General features: G+C 44.8%; 1 protein-coding gene across 2 annotated transcripts; it reads left to right on the plus strand.

The window, feature by feature from the left end:
- The first annotated feature begins 209 nt into the window (after positions 1–209).
- Positions 210–8,114, plus strand: HAND1 (heart and neural crest derivatives expressed 1). 2 transcript variants are annotated; one of them, XM_063292150.1, is made up of 2 exons: positions 210–1,097; positions 6,685–8,114. In XM_063292150.1, exons 1-2 carry the CDS (start codon positions 507–509, stop codon positions 6,781–6,783), a joined length of 690 nt encoding a protein of 229 aa, XP_063148220.1. In that variant the 5' UTR covers positions 210–506; the 3' UTR covers positions 6,784–8,114. The 2 variants fall into 2 exon arrangements, with proteins under 2 accessions (XP_063148220.1, XP_063148219.1); XM_063292149.1 differs by having other exon boundaries at positions 220–1,097; positions 6,682–8,114.
- The last annotated feature ends 14,702 nt before the right edge of the window (positions 8,115–22,816 follow it).

Consider the following 22,816-nt stretch of genomic DNA (forward strand, 5'->3'; position numbering starts at 1 on the left):
AAGCCTCTCCGTGCTCCTCCATTGGCGGGGCAGGAAAGCCGGCCGGGGCTTTCTCGGCAAGGCCGATCCTAGTGCTGCGGTGCGGGGGGGGGGTCTTTTCTGGGAGGGGTGTCCGAAGGCTGCAATCCCCCGCGGATGCCTCCGGAGAACTTAGCGGGATTTGCGCTTCGCGCCGCCGCCCGCACAAACAGGGGAGAAGGCGCTGCGCAGCTGATCTGGGAGGACCCGGCGGGTGGCCCGGCCAGGCGACCAGCTTTAGGGTGAGTTCCTCGCCGACGCCAGGCCGCTTACGTGCCTCCGTGCGGGCGTGCGCGCGCCTCTGCCCCCTCCCCTCCCCTCCCCTCCCCTCCGCTGAAACATCAAAAGCCCGCCGCGGTATAAAAGCCGAGTGGAGGGCAGAAACAGAGGAGGGCCGAGGCAGCGCGGAGCAGGCAGCTGGTCGGGGGCTGGTGTGGATGCGCCCAGACTGCCGCCCGCCCATGGCTTCGTAGCGCCAGGCACTCGCCATGAACGTGGTGGGGAGCTACCAGGGCCACCCGCACCCGCACCATCACCCGCACAGCGCTCTGCTGCACGAGCCGTTTCTCTTTGGGCCACCCCCGCCGCCGCCGCCGCCTGCGCGATGCTTCCCGGCGGCGGCGGCGGCGGCGGCCGAACGGCCCTTCGCGCAGGGCTGGCTGCTGAGCGCGGCGTCGGCCGAGCTGTCTCCGCCGCCTCAGCCCCCGCCGCCGGAGCTGGTGTGCGCTGCGGCCGGGTTGGCCTCCTCGGCTTCGCCTTCTTCGTCGTACGGCAGCAGCCCCTCGGAGCTGGGCGGGCGCCTGGCGGGGAGACGGCGGGCCGGGCCCGCGCCGGGAGCCCCGCGCAAGGAGCGGCGTCGCACCGAGAGCCTCAACAGCGCCTTCGCCGAGCTGCGCGAGTGCATCCCCAACGTGCCGGCCGACACGAAGCTCTCCAAGATCAAGACGCTGCGCCTGGCCACCAGCTACATCGCTTACCTCATGGAGGTGCTCGCCAAGGACGGCCCGGCCGCCGAGGGCTTCAAGGCCGAGCTCAAGAAGGCCGAGCCCCGCGACGCCAAGAGGAAGCGCGAGCAGCCGGTGAGAATCCGGGGAAGGGGGGTGTTTGGTGCTCACGCGGAGCCGTGGCGGGGAGGGCGCTTTCTAGGATCGGCAGGCCCAGGCTTTGGTCGCTACTCTGCACATGCTCAGAGGGCTCAGAGCATGTCTTTCATTGTATGTCAGAACGGGGATACCTTACCTCCAAATTAGTACAGCGACAGAGCAGTGCATTAACAAATCATGGTTTGCCAAGAGCTCTGTGGCATCTTCACCGCAGCACGTGGGTTGCATCCTTGGGGAGGAGGAACTTGACATGTGTGCAGAAGCCCCTCTGCATTCATTCCTTGTTTTAGGAGGTCTCCCAAAATTCCAGATCTGATCCCTAGCCTTGTTAGACAAAGCTAGAAAGTTTGATTACTCTCTGAATGAAAGAAAATCTCATTTGCCTCAGCAACACTCTGCTTTTGTGTTCTGTGTTGCAGTGGAATGGAACTAGACGTACATTGTTTAAAAACAACACTAATATATATATTTTTAAAAAGACTAGAATCCCTTTTGTTGGCATTTACTGTGTGGCACTTCTGTGATGGAAATGTCAGCATGTGCTTCCTGCCCATCTTCAACTGGCCTGGCACCATCCATACACAGGCTGATTATTTCCGCAAGTCGTGGGTTGTGGTGGCTGTGTCTGGGTAGTACAGTTAAACCTGGGTGCTGAGATACTGACTGTGTTCACACAACATGTTGATCCAAATTGTGATTTGCTTGTTTGAGACCCACTGTTGTGTGAACCCAGTTCATTTTGTTTTATTTAACAGCTTGAGAGTTTTGTAAAGATGCTCAGCACCCCATCATTCTTACACCATGGTTTGAAAGTAAACACCATGATATTTTAGTAGCCATCCAAATGATACTGTGGTCACTTAGTATGAAATTTGCAGGCAGGCAACCATTGAGAGCAACGTGTTTCCAACAATAAAGAATGTCAGTTCCAGGAATTCCAGGAGAAGGGGCAGTCTGTGGCTTGATCGAGGTGGTATGGGAACCAGCCAGATAAATAAGCTAGTTATTTAATTAGCCCATTCTGTGTGGGTAAATGTACATCAGATTAACACAAAAGGAGGCTGGATTTGTCCAATAGGCTAAACCACTAAAAAAAAGTGATACCAACCTTAACATTTACTAGGTTTAGCAAATGCAGCTGCTAGATCTTTATCTGACCTGGTTTAAGTGAGTTGGGTGAACATACACCATACATGGCATCTACAACCTATAAAATCAGTAGCAAAGCGCGTGTGCGCACACACACACACAGAGGTTATCTTTGAAGGTTTTGAATGTGCAATAGGAAATCCGTGAACTGACTTCCAAGTGAATGTGCTTAGGCAGTCTAATGACCTTGGAATGCTATTTTTTTATTTGGAGGCCAATCCTGTGGCCCCTACCTTCCTTTCACATGGCATGAATTAAAAGAAAGGTCCTTCTTCAACTGAGGACTGATGTGGCTGGGAGATGGAGCAGTTCAGTGAGTGAAAAGTTGTAAGTGGGAAAGGGGAGCCAAAGAGACAGAACCTTCACATCCCAGGTTTAACCTGGTTTTTGAATTAACCAATTTCCTACAATACGTTGGACTATAAAGTAGCTGATGGGTCTAGGTTCCTACAACATACTATCCCATTAAAAAAATATGTGGGAATGCATCTTCCTACAACATTTAAGAGTCTTTAAGTCTGATTAAGCAAACAGCCACAGAGGCTCCCCTCCTCCCCAATTTCCTTTGTCTCTAGAGGAATATTTCTGCAACCAGCAATATCCCTCTGGGAAGTCATTGGGCAAAGATGCTCTGTTCCAGTCCTGTCAGACTTTTGGTTTTGACATGAGTCTGAAGACCTTGATTCCCTTGTGCCAGGTACAAAGCTTCCCCATGCCTTGGTGTTTTCATGTGGCCAGCAATTTCTGTAGGCACTGAAGGCTCTGCAGCATCAATACCTTCAAGGGCCTTCAAACGCCTGTGATTCTCCTGATGTGTTGGGCTACAGCTCCCCACATTCCCAGGCAGTTAGTGAAAGGTGGCTCAGGAGTGTTGGCTTGTGAGGCCTTTGGGTGAAATGTGGAGCAGTCATTCTGCGGCATGGAATATCTTCAGCCAAGGCAGACACTGGAGGTCACCGTTGAGACCTGCGGCATAGAAGGAATTCTGTAGTGGGTGTTGGTACTCAGCTACACCTCCTGGAAACTGATGTCGTTTCCTTTACTTGCCCAGGGTTGGATTCACACAACTGGTTAGGCTAAAATGCAATTTTAGGGTCTCATCCTGCCAAACCAGCTGGGGCCCGAGTTTACTGTTCAGTATGTTGTACAAACCCTGAAAACTGGTTAAACCTATCTGGATGAATGTGTCGTGTGAACACCGCTTATAGCCAGTCCAGCACCCGCTTGCCCTGCAGTAAACCTGGGCACAATCCAACCTGGTCCGGAGGAACAGCCGGAAAGCACTGGGCAGAGGATTACAGGATCCAAGCTTCCTTCCCCTGCCCACTTCAAGGGCCCCGCCTCGCCTCGCCTCGCCTTTTTAGACTTCGGGTTACCAGTAGCATAACTCCCACAACCCCTCTGGGCCAAATCTTTCAACCTCGCTGCCCTTTGGGAAAGCCGAGGACGCGGCCGGCGAGATGGCCTCTTAAGAGCACGCTCGGAGCGCGTTGCCTTGGCTGCAACCGAAAGCGGCGCTTCCGTTGGCGTGAATTCCCCTCAACGAGGAACCGGACTCCTCCAGGCTGCGCTGGCGGGATCAGGCTCCTTTTCTGCCCGAACTGCCGCACTTGGTTCGGGGCGGAAAAGGCGTCGCCTCTCTCCCCGCGCTCTACGGGGAAGAAGCTAGAGCAGGCAAGCGCGGGCCCAGCCTTGGCTTCTGTGCGCGTCGCATCTCAGATCCCTGGGCTCAAGCGTCGCGGGCAACCACTTTCCCTGCCCAAAGGCACTTTTTCAACGAGAAGACCTAGACAAGGTGGTTTTGTAAGCGCAGGGCTCCGCCTGCTTGGGCGCCCGAAGCTCTGGGCAGCAGAGCAAGGTCTTCTCCCTTCGGGGAAGGAAGGCATCACTCCCCGTGCGAAATGGTTTCTCCGAGTACGAGTTCTGTTAAAAATTACAGGCCCCAAAAACCTGAGGAAACGGGGAAGGGCGATGATGCTGATGTCTTAAGAGAGTTGGAGAAACGGGACGGAAATGGAGAGGAATATCGAAGAAGACAACGGGGTGGGCTGCCTGAGAGGCTGCAACAAAACATCCCTTTTCTTTTTCTCTTGGAAGCGCCAACTCCACACGTCTCTTCAAGGCAGCGCTCTCCCATCATCCCTGGGATTTTCTGGGATGACAGAAAACTAAGGAAGATGGGATTTATGATCCAGTACATTTGGAGCAATACATTTGGCTGCTCGAAGCACAGCCTTTGCTAGCGATTCCTCGCCATCCTGCGACACAGAAACAGCCAGCGTCCAAATGCACCTGGGCCGGAAATAATGGGGATTATGTACAGCTTTGTGGTTACTCCGAAAGCTTCCAGCGCACCGCAGTCCCTGTTCTCCAGTAAGACACCACACTACTTGGAAGGCGAGACGCCGCTGCTGTATCTCTTGCTCGCTCGTGCGGAACAAGTTAGGCTGAATTCAGCCCGAGTAAGATGGGTAGAGAAGCTCGAAAGCTGCTCGAAAGCTCCGGATCCTTTTGACAGGCGGCGAAACACTTTTCTCATCCCATGCTCTTTCCAAAGAATGGATCTCAGTAAAAGCCGGGTGAAAGGGGGCTGCTGTGTGGGTTCCGCCTTTCGGAGCAGGAAAGCTGTCAAATCTAACAGGGGGGGTGGCATTAAAATGTAATGCAACCCTTGATGTTCTTTTGGCCAAACCTAGGCCTTGGGACCTTAATAAACATTTATCCTTTTCTGTACTTCTTAAGCCATTGCGTCTGTTTCACCTTTTTTGCGTGGTTTCTGCTGCGGGGCCGACGCTCCCCACTGCAGGAAGCTCCACCAAAACTTTGTTCTAGTGCTTTAAAGGAGATTAAAGGCTCCGAAATTCGTTCCAAATTCTCTGCATGGATCTTTTTCGTTCTCGTTTTAAATTCTGCCCGACTGTACGTTTTTCTGGAAAATCTCTCTCTCTCCCCCCTCCCCTCATCTTTTTCTCTCTGTCACACACACCAGATTGCAATTTGCGACCAACACCTATATACCGTACTCACAAGAGCGGACTCTTTCCAAACAAAACAGACGAAGCTCTCTGCGGGTTTGGTTTCATTTTTTTCTTCCTCTGGAATCTCACTCCGTTAAACAAAACAGACCCCGGTCCCAAGCTTTGCTAAAATGTGTTCTGCCCAGCGTCTACGGCTGTCTGCGGCTCTGCTGGAATGGTGAAAATGCACCGGGAGCCGAAAGGCAACGAGCCAGCTCTTTCGTTTTACTCAGCCCGGCTGACTGAGGAGGACGAGGAGATCTGTAGTACAATACATCTGGAAGGCACCGGGCTGGGGAGGGCTCCATGACTAGAAACGTCTTGCACGCGGCTAGCCCTCCTTGTTCGCCTTGTTCGAAGCCTGCGGATTGGTCTTGCAAGGAAGGCTACGTCCTGTTGTTGAGATTGTATCAATCAAACTTGATATAATTATGTAGGGATCAGTCCTAATCGCCCTTTCATCGTGTCTGTCTGTATATGTGTATATTATTTATATCGACTATAACATTATAATGTGTGTTTTATATACACACATACCGAAGAGACTGCCAGTTGTCCATTTCGGGATCCGGAGGCCTGGATTCCCAATTTATGTATGCAAATCGGTGAGAAAGTATCTCCCCCTCCCCCTTTTAAATGAACTATATTCGGGTTTCAGATCGCCTCTCAAATTACCTTTGGAAAAGGAAGGGGAGGAAGAGAGGGCTGAAAAGACACGTTTCAAAATCGAGCAAATGAGTTGTTTAAAAATAAGCTTTTTTTTCTTTAAAAAATGAAACATATACAACATTCTGAGTTTATATTTTCCAAGAGCATGTATAAACCGTTTCTTATTTATTCAGTGCTGTTGCCCAAACTTTCACTGAAACCGCCTTGGCAATTAAAGGCTCATAACGAACATAATTTAGTAGGGCCGGTTGCGTTTACCAAAACACGGCCTTCGGTATTTATAAAAGGGCAGTTAATAAAGGCAAGGAATTTATTGCCTTCCGCCTGATAATCCAATACTCCTAAAGAGCGGGACAACGCTGGGTTCTTATTTACAGGCCCCCGAGAGAGATTTACAAACAGTGGCGTCAGGTAACCAACCAGCTCACCAGTCAGGCGCTGCCTCCTCTCTTCGTGGGCTGCTGGGGTGCGGTCAGGCAGGGCTGGGGTTCCTTTGTTTATCCCGATTAAGCACGGTCCGCCTCTGCGCGGAATTAAGCCTTCCACTGAAGCCTTTCTTTCGGGCTGGATAGCGAATGAGAAGGGGCATTATGGGCGCATCGCCTTTTCTTGTATTCCACCCCCGCCCCCGCGCTTCTGGTAATCACGGCGAATTTTTCTTTTAAAATAACGGTTTTCTACCTTCCTCTTCCCTTTCTGCCCCCCCCCCCCCCGCTTTTCTGCAGCAGCCCGTGGGATATTCTCACACTCTAGGTCACGGCGAAAAAAGGCTTAAGGGCAGGACTGGGTGGCCTCAGCAGGTCTGGGCGCTGGAACTGAATCAATGACCCCCGGAATTTCCCGACGCGACGAAGAGTCTCCAACTGTGGCGGCGGTCTGGACGGGGCGGCACAGCGGGGCTCTTCTCCGCGGCCCGCCTTCCCCTCTTCCCTGCCGCGCCAAAGAGCAGCCGTGCAGCTCTTCCCTTCCTTTGCTTTCCGTCTGCCTTCCCTTCCGAAGCGTCGGAGGGCCCGTGCAATGTGGGAGCCGCGGTGGAGGATACTACACGCCTAGAAGAGGGGAGACCGAGAAGTAGCCGGCCGCCCCTTAGCTGGCCTTGGATCCGAAGCCATTCACAGACACGTGCTTCACGGCCCGGACAGCTCTCTGCCTCCTGGGCGAGGCCAAAAGGGAGGCGCCTCCTCGGAGAGCCAAGCGTTTGCGTCCCCCGCGGCCTGTTTTAAATCTGGCAGAACAGGATGCGTCGTCCTCCGCGTAACTTTTTCGGAAGGATCCCCCCGCCAAAAAAAACAAAACAAAAAAACACGGCCCTAAGAGGATGGAAGCGAGGATCGAGGCGAGCGGGTGACTTTCCAACAACCTGCTTGGATTTCTTGGACGCCGCAGGTTTCCGCGCCCGGGGAAGGAGAGGACTCTCGTGGGCAACGGAGAAGCCGCCCGGGCGCCTTTCCTCGGAAGGAAGGGACACCGCGAGACACGAGGTAGCGAAGGGGGCAACGCGGCACCGCCCTTCCTCGGTCGGCAACGCGGCGCTTCGCCCGTCCCTGGGTTTCGCCAGCAGCAGCGTGGAAGGCCCCGGGTGTCCAGACAGCTTCCCCACGTCGGCACCGCGGCAACCTCCTTCCTTCCCACCACCCGCAGCTACCATTGGCCGTGCCGCCCGCGCACGAGGAGGGTTTATCCTGTTCGCTTCGGCGGGCCCGGGTGGGGGAAGACTCTGGCTACCCGCGTCCGTTCCGTGCCTTTCTTAGCCCTCCCTGCAGCGCCTCTGCGACGCTCCCTGCAGAAGTGGCGTGGAAGCGAATCCGGCCGGAGTAGGTTCCCGTCACGCTCTCGATTCCGACGTTGATCCCGCTGAAACTGGCACCGTCGCCCGTCTCAGATTCGACCTGGGCGCCGTCGCGGGGATGACAAGGCCTTCCAGAAATCAGGGCGGCTGGTCGCTGGGGAGGTTTCCGTCCCTTTTCCTGAGGCGGGAGATATGCCGGTCCGGTCCGCAACAGTCAAGCACTTTCTAACCGCCCATTGATTTCAGCGGGAGAGTTAAGCACATTATTATAATCCTCCCACTGAAATCCATGGGACATAAACATGCTTCCCTTTGGCTGGACTGTGCTTAGTGCTTTTAAAACATGTAAATAAATAATACATTGAGGTCCTCCTCTCCCCCTCCCCGTTTCTTTCCTCTCCTGCATTCCACTCCCATCCCCTTTGTTTTTATGGTGGATGTATTTAAACTACCTACCTGGGTGAATTTGATACATTGTCTGTACCGGGTTTTCTACCTCAAATCTGTATGACCACTTCCTAAGAGACAGGTTTGCCAAGTCAAGTATTTATGCGAATTTAATAATAATAATAATAATAATAATAAAGAAAAGCTTTATGAAAAAACAACACACCACCTCGCTTCTCTCCGATTCAGAGGGAACCCTTCTCTCATGACATGTTAATGGAGTGCAGAGAGGTGAACCTCCTGGTAGGCCTGGCTGTAGTTCCCTGGGGTGTTTATCCAGGAACTGGGAAATCCCAAAGGTACAAGAAGCCTTGGCTAGATTGAAGCAGCAGGAAAGGAAGCCGTAAAGATGCCATCCTGCCAGAGCCAAACTGACTTCAAGAATTGGGTTTTCAAGATTTGTGCAGCGTGTCAGCCCAGCTCCTTCTCCTCTTCCTCATGCATCTATTTTCATGCTGCTATAAACCATCCAGCAATGTGAGGCCAAGTTATTTCAAGGAGTATCAGCTGAAATAAATACAATGTCAATTATATTTATACAAATATATACAGAACACAGATTTATTTGAAAGAAGCAAAATACTGCAAATGCTTCATATTTATTGATCTTGCTAAATGCCAGCTTGGTATCTTAAGCACATGCAACAGTCCTATGGAGAAAAATGTTTGTAGTTGCTTGATAGTTTGCAGACCCAGCAGTATTTTTTAGAAGCACTAGGCAGCACCCCACCCCCCACCCCATCCCCCCAGACAGACATCAGACAGAACCTGATTCACAACCTCCTTAAACATTAGCACATAAAGGGACTTTTGACTTGTTCCCTTGCAGTTTTAACACAACCAATATTTAGCTAAACGTGGACCATGATTCAATCTAAGCTATTTGGCATAGATTGAAGCAAACACTTAAATGTATCTCAATGAAATCAGGGGGACTCGAAGTTATTTCAGTGGGAGAGATGTTTAGGATTTCCAGTGGAATCAATTGGTCAATACAGAGTTTGTCATGTTGGACTACTCTCAAAATAGCAATGGGCAACTAGAGTCCCATTGACTTTCCTGGACTATTAAGAATGACTGGTGCTACCAGACTCCTGATTTGTTGCCACCATAGACTGACATGGCTCCCCTCCTACAACGAATCCAATCCAGTGTTTTAGGAAAAAGCAAACAAAACTAATTCATGCAACACCCACAATTTTATATAACTCTTTCCATAGTCTCAGCCGTTTTCCTCCACCCCACCCCACCCCACCCCACCCCATGACACAAATGGTGGAAGTTAGTTTATAATCAACATTGTTGATTATAAAATAAAACTTTATAGGAAAGTATTGCCAGGGCCAAAGTTCAGCAACTTAAGCTTCTTTTTATCCATGCAGCATCATGATGCTCTGTTACAGGAATAGTTTCTTAAATGGCTTTTAGTTGCCTCATCTTAAACAATCCTTTCCTAGCTTGGTGCCCAGCAGATGTGTTGGGCTACTATTCCCATCAACCCCAATCAGCATCTGCTTTCCTGCATCCTGCTCAGCCTCCTCAGGAAATCCATTGCAGATGCTTGGTTGATTGGAAGTGTTTGTTCTGTGATCAACACATTAACATTACAGGCACTTAGAAATGCATCATCACATTCACCACAAAGTTTCAGGGGACTAGACCTCACACAACAGCAGTTGCCTCTAACTTTAAATGCAGGCATTTGAGGCCACTCAAATGCTGATTACACATGCATATCTGTTATGTGTGATCAATCTATCATCTCTATCGCTGTCTAGTCTATCACAGTTTTTCCCAGCCAGGAACCCTCCAGATTCAGAGAGTGAAAGGAAATTATTCCTATAGTTTTCCGAAGAAATGTCAACAGAGTCTAGGTGGCTGCCTTTTCTTTGAATTGCATTAGATTCCGACTAATCCCACCTACCCAATGCATGCATCTATCCAGGCTTAGGGGAAGATAAAATAGCCAGGTCCAGTGAGAAACTTCTCCTTTGGAATGACTATTGCATTGGGACTGCTGAGAATCCGAGACACAGACAGGCTGTTCATGTTATACCTTTGTCACCAGGCCTTATGGAAAGTGAGCTAGCAGTGAGGGCATTGTCCTTGGAGTAAGGATAATGAAGGTTTCCACTGGACTTCTAGCACTCAGCAAGTTATTGGGCTCAGTATCTAAGGGAGCATCTTTCTTCCCTACATACGAGGTCTATCATTTTCCTGGAGAGCCATACAACCTCTTTAATCATGCATTACTTGTTCCGATCCAAGTAATCTTTGTAACCCTAATGTTAAGATGGCTAAGTCTGATTATAGCAGTCATCTTCTATGTCTCATAGCTTAGAAGGAAAATGGAGAATTGGGAGGCGTATGTCAGATGTCTGTATACTATATAAAAACCACATAGGTCTGGATCTGGATCACCTCACAATTCAATAGACAGAGACATACAGTAGCTCCACAGTCCTTCAGGGGAAGAACAAAAAGAAAAGAAGAAAATCCAGCCTAGTAGTTTGGCCAAGAAAAACAAGACTCTCATTGATTGGCTTCCGTGATACAGTAAGTAGGTTCCAAGATTTCCTTGCTATTTATCTTCCTCCTCAAATGTTGGTTTTGTATAAGAATAGTCTTTTCCAATCTGAACACTCTCTAGCTATGGCTATATTGGCTAGGAAATTCTGGGTAGTTTATGTTTACATGTCTGGAGGGTACTCAGGTTGGAGACGACTAATTTCAAGAATGCTTCTTTCAAGAAGGCAGACATTTTCAATCATCCACTGCAAGAAGACATGAAGCATGCATGGGTGGACACACCATTAAGGTGCCTAGGTATGACGCTGATGTTCTTTCTGTGTACTGATTTTTTCCCCAGCTTCATCATTTGGGATCATATCTGGAGACCAGGATATTTGTTTAATCTACTCATTTTCCAGTGGCACAAATAGAGATCTTGCTCAGAAGTGAAAAGATATAAAAGTGGTACAAATGCATAAATAAACACACTTCAACAGTTTTCTGTTAGTGTGTTAATCACATGGATGTGAAGATGCTGCTACCAAAACTTCATGGTAGGGATTGCTGGGAAGGCATCCTCCCCAAAAGGTGAATTCTTAAAGGAGTCCATGAGGATATTAGATCAGTCAGAATGGTATGCATGGGATGGACATTCAAGCAGTTCAAAAATTCTGGAACCAACTGAGACAGAACCTGTGGGCAGCTGCACTTTTCAAGTAACAAGCCCAGTTGTTGCTGTTTCTATTCAGAGCAGTGCTCCGTTATTTTCTTCCTCCCCAGCAACCTTAGAGGGAGCAGGAGGGGGACAATGGTTTTAGGCACCTTAAAAGCCAGGCCACTAGGCAAAGAACAACTAACAACTGAAAGAGACAGAAACAAAAGAGCTGCAAAGTTAACACAAGCATAAAAAACATTTACTTGCACTGTGAATATCATCACTTGATGCTGGTACTGATAGCTCAGTCTTCAGCACATTCAGGTCTGTGAAGCACTCTCTTTTTTCCCCTTCCCCCAGAGAAGAGGTGATCTATTTTTACTGTTCCAGCTGTTTGTGACAGTGAGTATTGGCATGACCTAATGGCTGAGCCATGAATAAAGAAACTCACAGCTCAGACTATGCCACTACCAATGGTCACCCTAAGCAAGCCTGTTGCTTTTAGTCTGCTCCTTTGCTCCCTTCTGTAAGGGAAACATAGAAATTCCAGATTACATTGAGATAATACAGGCAAGCTGCATCTTGAAGTGTTACATATGTGTTTGGTTTTTCTCTAGGGGAACACTTTCTACACAGGTTGGTTGAACAACTCCTAGGACTCCCAGCCAATGTGGTCAGTTGGAAAAGGCTTCTCTGCGGTGCTAATCAACACTCTGCACCCTCTGCCCCAGCCTGAAAGACCTAGGGGAGAAGATTTGGGGTACATTTCCAGAGGGGAAAAGTGCAATCCCATTGTGTTTGTGGTAAAAATACATGAATCAGATCTTAATGGTCTTCTGATCTTGGTCGTGCACCAGTGGCATCAGGGCAAAAGAGATAAAAGCCGAGTATTTGTGAATGGTTTCTCCTTCTGCTGAGCTTAGGTGTTAAAATGCACGTCAGGGGAGGGCATCCACACAGTGAACTGGAAGCTGAATCAACCCAGAAAGATTGCTGGATCAGGAATATCCCCAAAGTCTATATTTTATATAGTATATTATACAACACGAAATGTTGTATGTAAAGTCTTACCTGTACTATTTAAGGTCTTTAAAAGTTTTTTGTTGGACAGGAAAGAAAAATTACCTTTCCCTTTCCCTCATGCAGGAAAAGGGCAGAGGGGTATGAGATGTGCCTTTTTGATCCTGGAGGCTAACCCTTGCCTTATATCATGTCAACACTTATCCCTGCACAGTTTAAACTCTTGTCAAAGCATTTTTCAAAATCTTAGTAGTCTTCTCCACCCATATTGCTTAATTCTCCATTGAGAAACTGGAGAGGGAAGGAGTTCAGCTCCCCCAGCGAATACCAGTGCCCTCTTCCTTCAGGTAGATTTGAGCTCCGAAATAAGCTCTGGTTTAGGGATTATTTGTATGTTCAGAATTAAAGGGACTGGTTTAAAAATGGCAGAAGGGAAGGCCATTGTTAACATCAGTGAGATTAAATTTCAAACCCTCAGCAACTTCTTTATAACTTTCACCTAGCGCCATAACATGTTACTGCGCAAGAACAATCACTTTAGTTAAACAACTGGAGGATTATTTATTTGTTTGTTAAAGCTGTATGCTGCTGAATCTATCAGACTCACAGCAGCTCACACCATATACCATGTATGGTATATGGTACAATGTAATATATAATAAAGCATCCTCAGTGAAATAAAATAACCTTTAGCCTCAATAATAATATAATACAATCACATAACAAAACAGTAATCGCAGCATGCAGCATTAACAATAATAAAATCCAGTTCTGGATGACACACAGTCATTCCCTAAAGGCCTCTGGGAGTATTCAGTCTTCAGGGCCTAGCCTGATTTCTAGAGGGAGGCTGTTCCAGACAATTAGCATTATCACTGAAAACAGTGTTTTCTGGCTATAGCCCCCCTTATGCCATGAAAGTGGGTTGCCACAAAAAGTTTCTCCCAGGAATATTTTGGAAGAAATAGTCCCCCACTGTTCAGGGATATAAAATATGGTATATGAGACGTGGAGAACCAAAAGTTTATTCTGTGCAGTAGGGCCATATTTAAAGTACTGACTGAGCATTTATGCATGCAAAGAACTGGGACTAAGAATAATACTGGAATCACATTATAGTACATCACATTCTGAATTCCTGTATCTTCTTAAGCTGAATGCCTCATCCTTTCCATTTATTTTGCACTATATAAGAATAACAAGAGCTTGAATAATGTGATAACTGCTGGACCAGGTATTTGTCCTGTGGCATAAATGGCATACAGTGAACAAATAAACCTGGGCTGATCTCTAGTACCTCTTCTCTCCACAACTCAGAACAAGGCTTCTGCTGTTCCGTTGCCACAGAGATTATTCTAACAATTCTTCAAGTTTATGCTAGTACCTCTGTTCCTAAAACTGACTGTATTGAGAACCATTCATTTGGTTTATTCAATTTTTGTGGATGGCTGTGTCACATACTCTCATCATCTACTCCCCAACCTAGTCTCCCTCTCTCTCTTTTTAGTAAAGGCCAATGTACTATTTCTTGTAATATACCACTTCTAAGCACAAACTTTTATCCTGCTCTCATATAGTATATTCTTGTTAGACCTAATCTGATGGAAGTTTCGAACATGAGAGCCAGTCTGGTGTACTGGTTAAGGCACTAGGTGAGAAACTGGGAGATCTTGAGCTCTAGTGCCACCTTGGGCGCAAAGCCAGCTGGGTGATCTTGGGCCAGTCACTCTCCCTCAGCCCTAAGGAGGAGGCCATGGCCGACCACTTCTGAAATCTTGCCAAGAAAACTGCAGGGACCAGTCCAGGCAGCCGCCAGGAGAAAAGACTGACCTGAAGGCACACTCACACACAAATGTTGGAACATACAAACTACCACACTCTATTTGTGATATTCTTCACTGTACTCATAGGACTTTACATGTACGATCAATAATGATACTCTTACAATCTTGTTTTAAGGTAGGGGAAGGTTACTCTCCATATATTACATATAGGGGGCTGAAATAATGCAGCTTGCTTAAGGTCAGGGAGAGGAATTAAAGTTGGGTCTAGCAATCTCTAATTCATTATCTAGGCAACGAAAGAACACATTCTTATCCCTTAACACTACCACACTACAATGGACTATTGTCAATTTTTCCTCTGCAACCCTGAAGGCTAGAAACATAATTATTATTCCTTTAAACTGTAGCTGCAAATCTTCCATCTAGAGTTTCCACTGCATGGCTAATCACTCATCCTTCTGCCCTGACAGTGTGCCTGAGCAGTGAAGAGGTAAGCAACTAGCCCTGCAGGGAGCTCGGTGACTCATCTCTGCACTTGTGTGTTTGGCCTTTTGGCAAATTATCTTGTCTCCCCCCCCCCTTTTTTTTTTTACACTCCAGCACTCAGTTTCTTTCAAAAACCACAGGGTCTTCTTGTTGTTTTTCTTGGTATTTATGAGACTATTTATCTGATTTCAAGGGAGCCAATTCTTATCTTCGAGGCAGCAACCAAAGGGTTAAACAGGACCGCCCTGTAGACAGCATGGAGCCAAATAAAATACCAATCTGACAAAGTGGGGGAAAATAGAAAGAAAAACAGGGGTGGAAAGGCACATGGAAATAAAGCTGAAATTAAAAGGGGAACATTGTGGCCTCTGAGAAGGCCGAGGTCTCCGGGAAGTGGTTTTGACTTCTTTCAGCTTTCCGCTCCTGACTTGCCTTGAAGGGATGGGACAGCAATTCTCTCATGCAGACGAGAGTCAGAGAAATGGAAGCTGCTGCCAGATGCTGCAACCCTAGGTCTTCTCTGAGACCTTTTGGCAGGGAAGACCGGTAGGGGAGACCTTTTACTTCCCATCACAGCTGTTCACATCTGAGGGGACTGCTAGTCCCATCAAAAGCAGGGAGAGCTCCATCTAAACCTTTCCCCATGTTTGCTTAGAGGCAGTGGAGTGCTTTGAAGCAAACTTTTTGTGGCCAGCAGCTGCACTTTTGGGGTGTGTGATAAGGTCCAACATGAATTGGGCAATAACACAAAATGAACATATGGGCAGGAGAAGTTTTTTGGGTTTGGGGATAGGTGGGAGCCACTTCCTTCTCTTTCTCCAATTCCTTCTCCTATGTTAGGTATATTTCAGGCAGGTTTTTATATTTCCTGCCTCAACAGGCAAGAAATTTCTCCATTCATTTTTGACAACCAAGGTCAGAGGGGATTTTGGGAACTGGAAAATAACAAAAGATTGGAAGGCCCGTGTGTCCTTGAGTTTTTCATGGCCTAGGCTTATTTACTGTACATAGGATAGACTTATGCATTGTTACTTGTCTTGCTAACTGGCTGGCTGGGGAATTCTGGGGGTTAAGTCTACACATCTTAAAGTTGCTGAGGTTGAGAAAATCTTCCTCTCCAGAATCCAGCTGCCAGGGAGCCAGAGTGGAAGAGGACTGTCCATGCTTGTCAGCTTGCAGGATGCATTTTGTCTGCCACTTGGGTGACACCAAATGCAGGGTACTTTGGCCTGATTCAGAATGTCTCTTATGTTTGTATGAATCTGTATGAACAATTAACTTATCAGGATGGAAATGAAATAACAATGGTAGCCCATCCCAAGGTATGCCTAATAATATTTTTTCATACGGTAAAAAATTTAAAAAATCAAATGGGGGAAATAATCCTTTATCATACACACCAGAAAATGTAGAGTGGATGGAAAGGAATTTGAATTCATTCAATTTAAATAAATTTACTTATTCACATTAGTTATTCTTTTTGTTGTTAATTTATTTCTGAGGGGATATTTTTTCCAGAATGACAGTGTATATGCAAGCTTTAGGAAATCTATCAGCTGTGGGTTTATAGACATTAAAAAAAATAATCTAACTATAGCATTACATGCTACTTAAAGTACAGGATCCCCCAAAGTGGTCAATATTGGCCCCCAAGGGTTGATGGGGCTATCCAAGGGGTCAATGTTATTATTATCCATAGTACTATTAGTTAAAGTAGTATTTATTAAATTATTTTCATAAAATAAACGTTTGGGACTGATGAACAATCTGAAACCTCATGAAGGGATTGATGAGCTGAAGAGTCTGGGGACCATAAGGCAGCTGTTCCTTGGCACCTCTTGTTTTTCAACATTGTGTATCACATGATGTTTTACCTTGCCCTTTCAGGAGTATCCATCATTGTCTCTGTTTATTCCTTCCTCCAGGTCTGTGATGTAAATTGTGATGCTGTGGCACCCACCCTTTGGCACTTAGATTGGCCCTGATCCTGCTGGTCTTTAGGAAGGCCCTGAAAAAATGGCTCTGCCACCATGCTTGGGGGTCTGGCAATGGTGAGGAGCTTTCACAATGGCTTTGTTGAGCTTGACGCAAGGATGGATTTTGTTGCTGACCATAGTTATTTTTAAAGTGGTAATTGATGATTTTATATGTTTGTATATTGGTTTTTAACTTGTTTTTTACTGGATTGTTGTTTTTAACTATTGTGAGCAACACAGAGTCACTTAGGTGAGATGGGCAGCCAATCAAATCAAATCAAATCAAATCAAATCAAATCAAATCAAATCAAATCAAATCAAATCAAATCAAATCAATCAAATCAAATCAAATCAAATCAAATCAAATCAAATCAAATCAAAATAAACACATTGGCTAAACAAAGGTTTAATCTCGGGTCTTCCTGGCCCTACTTCAGAGAAGTAGTTTTACTGCTTCTGATGCATTGTTCATATTTTCCTCGTGCCTGAAACTAATCTATTCTGGGCCAATATGGACTGTTTCCATAATCAATTCCTTACTCTATATCAAACCAAAATCACATTATTTTTATATATTAAATATATATATATATATATATAAAATTTTTATAATGTGCTATATATAGCACATTATAAAAATCACTAAATACAATTGCTCCTTCCTCTTATATTAAAAGAAAAAGAAAAATATAAACCTAACCTCCTAATCAACTTCCCGCCCCAAAATAACATTTAATTATTTCCTTCCTACCACTATTCTATACATTTCTGTCCACTATAATAAAGATCAAACTAAAAACATTTAAACTGTCTGCTCTTATAATTAATAATACTGCAATTATAACAATCTTAATTCTATTAAACCTAAAACCAAGCATTTATTGTTTATACCTTATTAATCTTAATCCAAGTCATTAAAAAAAGTATGAAGTCAAACAAGCCTTAAAATACAAACGAACATTCTTAAATCCTTACCCCACTTCAAAATATACCAAAGCATTCACATATCTCCACATTACACAAAACACATTTTTCATAAAAAAAATCAAACAACCCAACTGCCCCCCTTAAAAACTCCGACTTCTCAGCAGAAAGCCTCCCATAGAAAAAAAACCTCTTCCTTCCCATAACTTTCCAACAGAAAAACAATTCCATTTATGGTTTGCAATTCAAACTGTCCCTTTATTCCTTCAGTTCCACAACCTGGTCATCGTCAGCAAAAGCCTTGCTCTCGCTGTCAGGAGAAACATTTTTATCATTGTTGAGCTCCTCAACTTCTTCCATGACATCCCCAGGCAGATGACACATTTTAAAGCTGATGTTTTCTATAATGTCCTGAATATCTTGCATAATAGCTTGACAGGAATCGAAAAAAATCTGTTTAAGCTCACAAGGGAACTCTGAGAAAGTCTGCTTGAAATCCTCCATGTCTCAGGCAGTAGATTATGGTGCTCCCTAGATACTTGACTAGTGAAAGTAGGAGTGAATGGAAAATTTCTGAAAGATGTTGACACAAGTGAAAGAATGCTAACAGGCAGCTCCCAGGGAAAGTGGCAACAGAAAACTGAAGATTCAAAACAGCAGATTCAATGTGTAGGCAAATATTAAATTCTTCAAATTCAGTACAGAAATAATAGCAGGGAGGCAATTGTTTATTCTCAATCCTCCTTAGTATTTGGATGGGAAACAAGCCAAAACTTTAAAAGATTTTTAAAAATTAATCCCCAAAATAGCAATAAGCACCAAGAGAGATCGCTTCTCCTTGCTGTAGAAAGCTTCTCTTAGAATACATGAACTTAAAAAAAAAAACTGATTTAGAAATGGGGTGGCCAATCTTAGTGTCCCTTTAAGGCTACAGCATGGCTTAGAAATGGTGACATCCCAGCCTTCCGGTGTCGCTTACCAGATTAGTGCAAACTGTGTTTGCGATCCTCTGGCTGCAAGGTGCCATTCTGGAGGACAGATGGGATGATTCCGAGCAATTTCTATCCCTGAAAATGCTCCAGGGCTTCAGGGAAAACCTGCCTGAGCCCACAAAAAACTGCCGTGTTGTCAGTTCTGCCTGCAGAGCCCGTGAGCACAGCTGTTCAGATTGTCATATTCCCACAGGAAGTCTATTTGCCCATCTAGTTTTGATGTGGTTTCTGGAGCCTACTCTACACCTTTTTACAAATTGGTAATAAGTTCTGACATATTTCTGAGGCTCCAGAAATTACAATATTAAAAGTTATCTGTATGGGTTGAATTATAGCTGTGGTTAGAAATCAGAAATTGACAAACTTCAGCTTGGAGGGAGTATCATGTGGATTTTTATCAATGACTTGAATTAGGGAGTTTGAAGAGACAATGAAGAAAACACGAACTAGGAGGGGGTACTAATATATAAAAAAGAAAAGATTCAAAAATATCTGTACAGGCTTGAGCAGTGGATGTCAGTGTCTTAGAATTTAACAAGTAGAAATGTATAGTTTTGCATCTGGGTAGGGAAAATGTAAGGCACATGGATAGGATGGGAGAGACCTGGCCTGGTATTAGCACATGTGAAAAGTACAAATTTCTCCACTCTTCTCAAGGGGAAGAAGAAATTCTCCAACCACCTCTCAAGGCCAGGATTTCCTCTTAGGTATGACAACAGTATTGCTCCTGAAAGCATTCTGTGAATGAAAATTGGAAAGAAATAATGTAGATTTGTTTTTCTTCTTGACACTAGAATGAAGCAGAGCCCAGGAACGGGCTGACCTCTTTGGGAAGAGTATACTTCTTTTAACCTGTGAGGTTTTAATGTGCTGCAGTAGAAAGGCTCCATCACACTATTTTAAAAAAAGGCAGAAAGACTAGAGCAAGCATTGACAACTTGGTGTCCTCCAGAAGTGTTTAATTCCTACCATACCAGAAAGTCAGGCAAATTACAAGTGATTGTGGGAGCTGGAGTCCAGAGCTTCTGAAGGACTCCAGGTTGCCTGCTTTGGGGCTTCAGGAGGCAGTAATTTTCAACCATCTGAAAGGATCAGTAGAACAGATTTGTTCTTGGGGACACAGGGGGACAGCTTGGAATTATTTGAGGCAGCAGGGCTACCGAGTGTATGTGTGTATGGCTAACTGTGCCAAACTAGCGTTAGGACCTGACATTGCTCCCTCTTAGACCCTTTTCATTCTTTACGTTTTCTTAAGGAGGGGCCTGACAGTTCTTGTCATTTAAGGTGCCCCCCACTCCTAACTCTTTGGAGGGCTCCTTCAGTGAGGGTAATTGGGCCGTAATTTGTTTTTTATGTCAAGATGGCGTCAAAGATAAGGAGTATGTTTCTGAGTTTGGGGACTACAGAGGCTGGAGAAATCCTGACCTGGACCCGACCTCAGAGTAATGGCTATAAGCTCTAGTAAGTAACAGTTTCAGGTGAAAGATTTACAGTCGAAAGGTCTTTGATCCTAGTCCAGCCTGCCAACATTTCAAGTCCTTGGCTGGATTTTCAAATAAAATCACTTGAAGGTCTTCTTTGCTTTGTCTGTCCTAGCCTTTCCCATGTATAGGGCTAATAGAATCTCCATGCAGGACACTTCTCCTAGACTGAGGTTTTCAAAACTGTCTCCTCAGCAGCTGGAAACTGCTGCAGAAGAATGAAATTAACATCCAGCAAAACTTGTACGTATGCATGTATATATGTGTGTTTGTGTTCACTCACTCACTCTCATCTGTCTAATCTCCCCTTACCTTTCAGCAGCGGAACCAAAGTTCACTGAACCTCATTGACTGTTCTTCATGCAAATCAAATGGACCTGATTGGACCAACAGTGGCCAGTCCACCATGTCCTTAGTTTTATTAAAGATTATCTAATTTTATTCAATTGTATTGGAGATACTTTCCAAAATAAGGTGAAGTCTCCCCTGCCACACATAATTGCACAATTGGCTCCTAAGATACAAAAGCTACTGCAGGAAGCCATTACTGTGGCCTTTGATTATTTGTAATGGGCTCTGAGAATAATCCTGAGGAAGAGGAGGAAGAGCAGCAGCCAAGAGAAATCTGAGTCAAAAGCAGGAATGTAATTTGAGAAAGCATCTCAGACTTGGCCCTCCCTAGTTCTCTTTAGGATAAAGGCAGAGAGGGGGGAGGCACATTCGGAGCTGCAAGATTCTGTTATTGTAACCCTATATTAAAAGTAGTTTTAGTATTCATGACTTTGGTATTTATCTGGTCTACCTCAAAGGGCTGACACTATTTTTCATAAATGACTAATATTTGACAGAGCAATTAATTAACAGTGATTAAAATATTGCGGGGCAGCCTTCAAGTTAATATTGACTTCTGGCAGCTGCCTGGACTAGTCCCTGCAATTTTCTTGGCAAGATTTCAGAAGTAGTTTGCCATTGCCTCCTTCCTAGGGCTGAGATAGAGTGACTGGCCCAAGGTTCCTCAACTGGCTTCATGCCCAAGGTTGGGCTAGAACTCATGGTCTCCCAGTTTCTCCATTTCTCGCCTGGTGCCTTAACCACTACACCAAACTGGCTCTTAATAATAAGAATAGTTTGAGTGTAATCATCTCACTTTTATATAAGACGTCTAGCTTCAAGCTTAAGATCCAGCCAATGAGGGGGAACATGACATTTATTTATTAAACAAATTATATGGCCGCCCAACTCAAACACAGTGATTCTGGGTGGCTACCAGAATTAAAATCCATAAAACAAAACACACACATACAAACCCCATCATGGCAACAAATACACTCAAATCAACCAGTTGATTGGCTCTGTAGAGATCTGGGGTCCCCAGCCCACTGACAAAACCATGTCTTCAGGCAGAATCAAATCAGAAACGGTGCTAAAAAACATACCAGGTTCCAGAGATCTAAAACATTTAGTTTTGCTAATTGGTGTGTGTGTGTGTGTCTGTGTAAGAGATGTATAAATTGATAAGTCTATACTTGGTGCAGAAACACTTAGCTATATGTTTATTAAAACTACCTTCATGTTACATCTTCAGGTTAACTGATGAAAAGTTTAAATAGTAAAATTCAATCTTACAGCTTCACTTAAATGTACTCTTAACAGGGGCTAACATGAGATAATCTGTTCATTTTAGTTTTTCTTACTTTCTCATTATTATACATTTTACAAGATTATTTTTTCCATAATTTCTTACTTCTGTAAATATCCAGTTTTAACTTGTAATTTTTGCATTTAGATGCACATTCTTCCAAACATTTGCATTTTTAATTGGATGTTTGCCCAATGTACACAATGTTTGCAAACAATTTCCATTAATACATTTATGTATATTATTTTCCTGAAAACACACACACACACACACACAGGTAAATTGTAAGGAAAAACTAAAACACCCTGCAATTTTATTATTAAGTTCAATTCCTATAATGAATTATTTCCCATCCCTTGTTGAGATACAGGGCAAAGTGAGTCAGTCTGCATATTCCGTTTTGTGGAGTGAGCCCACTGTTCATGCAATCTTCTGTAGTTGATGTTACTTTTGTTCTTAGCATGTATTTGTGCCACCATATCAGCTACAGCACCAGGATAGGGATACCATCAGTTCTGAACTAGTAAGCACATTTGGAGTTTAAGGAACATGACATGGGCATGCTTGTAGGCGTGTTCAAGTATAAAACATTCATATATCAGAAGGCAAACTATTGAGGCTGCTCTTCATTAATCTTCCTCTAGGCCCCCTCCCTAGGTGCTTTCTACCACCTGAGGTTTTTTTTTTTAAAAATTATGGTGAGATGGGCATACTTTCAAACAAAACACTGAGCTATAATGTTTTCTAAAAGTGTTTCTAGAGGATATATAGGACCCAGAAGGATTTTTGGCAGTGATGATGATGTTTGAAGCTTAATTTATACATATTATTCTTTTCCTCTTACATTAACAGCATCTACACAAAATAACATAAAATGTAGCCTGATGGGAACCCCCATCAGCATATTGGCTCCTGCACTCCATGGGTTCTAGGAAAACAGCCAAAAGAAGAGAACCTAGAAAACTTCTCCAAGAATAAGTTAAGAATGCTAATTTTTCCTCAGTTTTAGAAGAAAATGTTCAAGGATAATATAAATTTAACTCCAGTTCACAAATTAATGGTTAGAAAAGATAATTAGTTATCTCTTATCATGAGCAATGGGTTAAAAAGAAATAGAAGCAGTAACTATTACAACAGATTCATTTCTGATAATAGA

The sequence above is a fragment of the Candoia aspera genome, chromosome 2, assembly GCF_035149785.1.
Source record: "Candoia aspera isolate rCanAsp1 chromosome 2, rCanAsp1.hap2, whole genome shotgun sequence".
NCBI classification, from domain to species: domain Eukaryota; kingdom Metazoa; phylum Chordata; class Lepidosauria; order Squamata; family Boidae; genus Candoia; species Candoia aspera.

Excerpts from the sequence above, each read along its gene's own strand:
- HAND1 (XM_063292149.1), top strand. The coding sequence starts at position 507 with ATGAACGTGGTGGGGAGCTACCAGGGCCACCCGCACCCGCACCATCAC. Across the intron at positions 1,098-6,681 it reads AGAGGAAGCGCGAGCAGCCG|CAGCCCGTGGGATATTCTCA; the intron begins GTGAGAATCCGG and ends GCTTTTCTGCAG.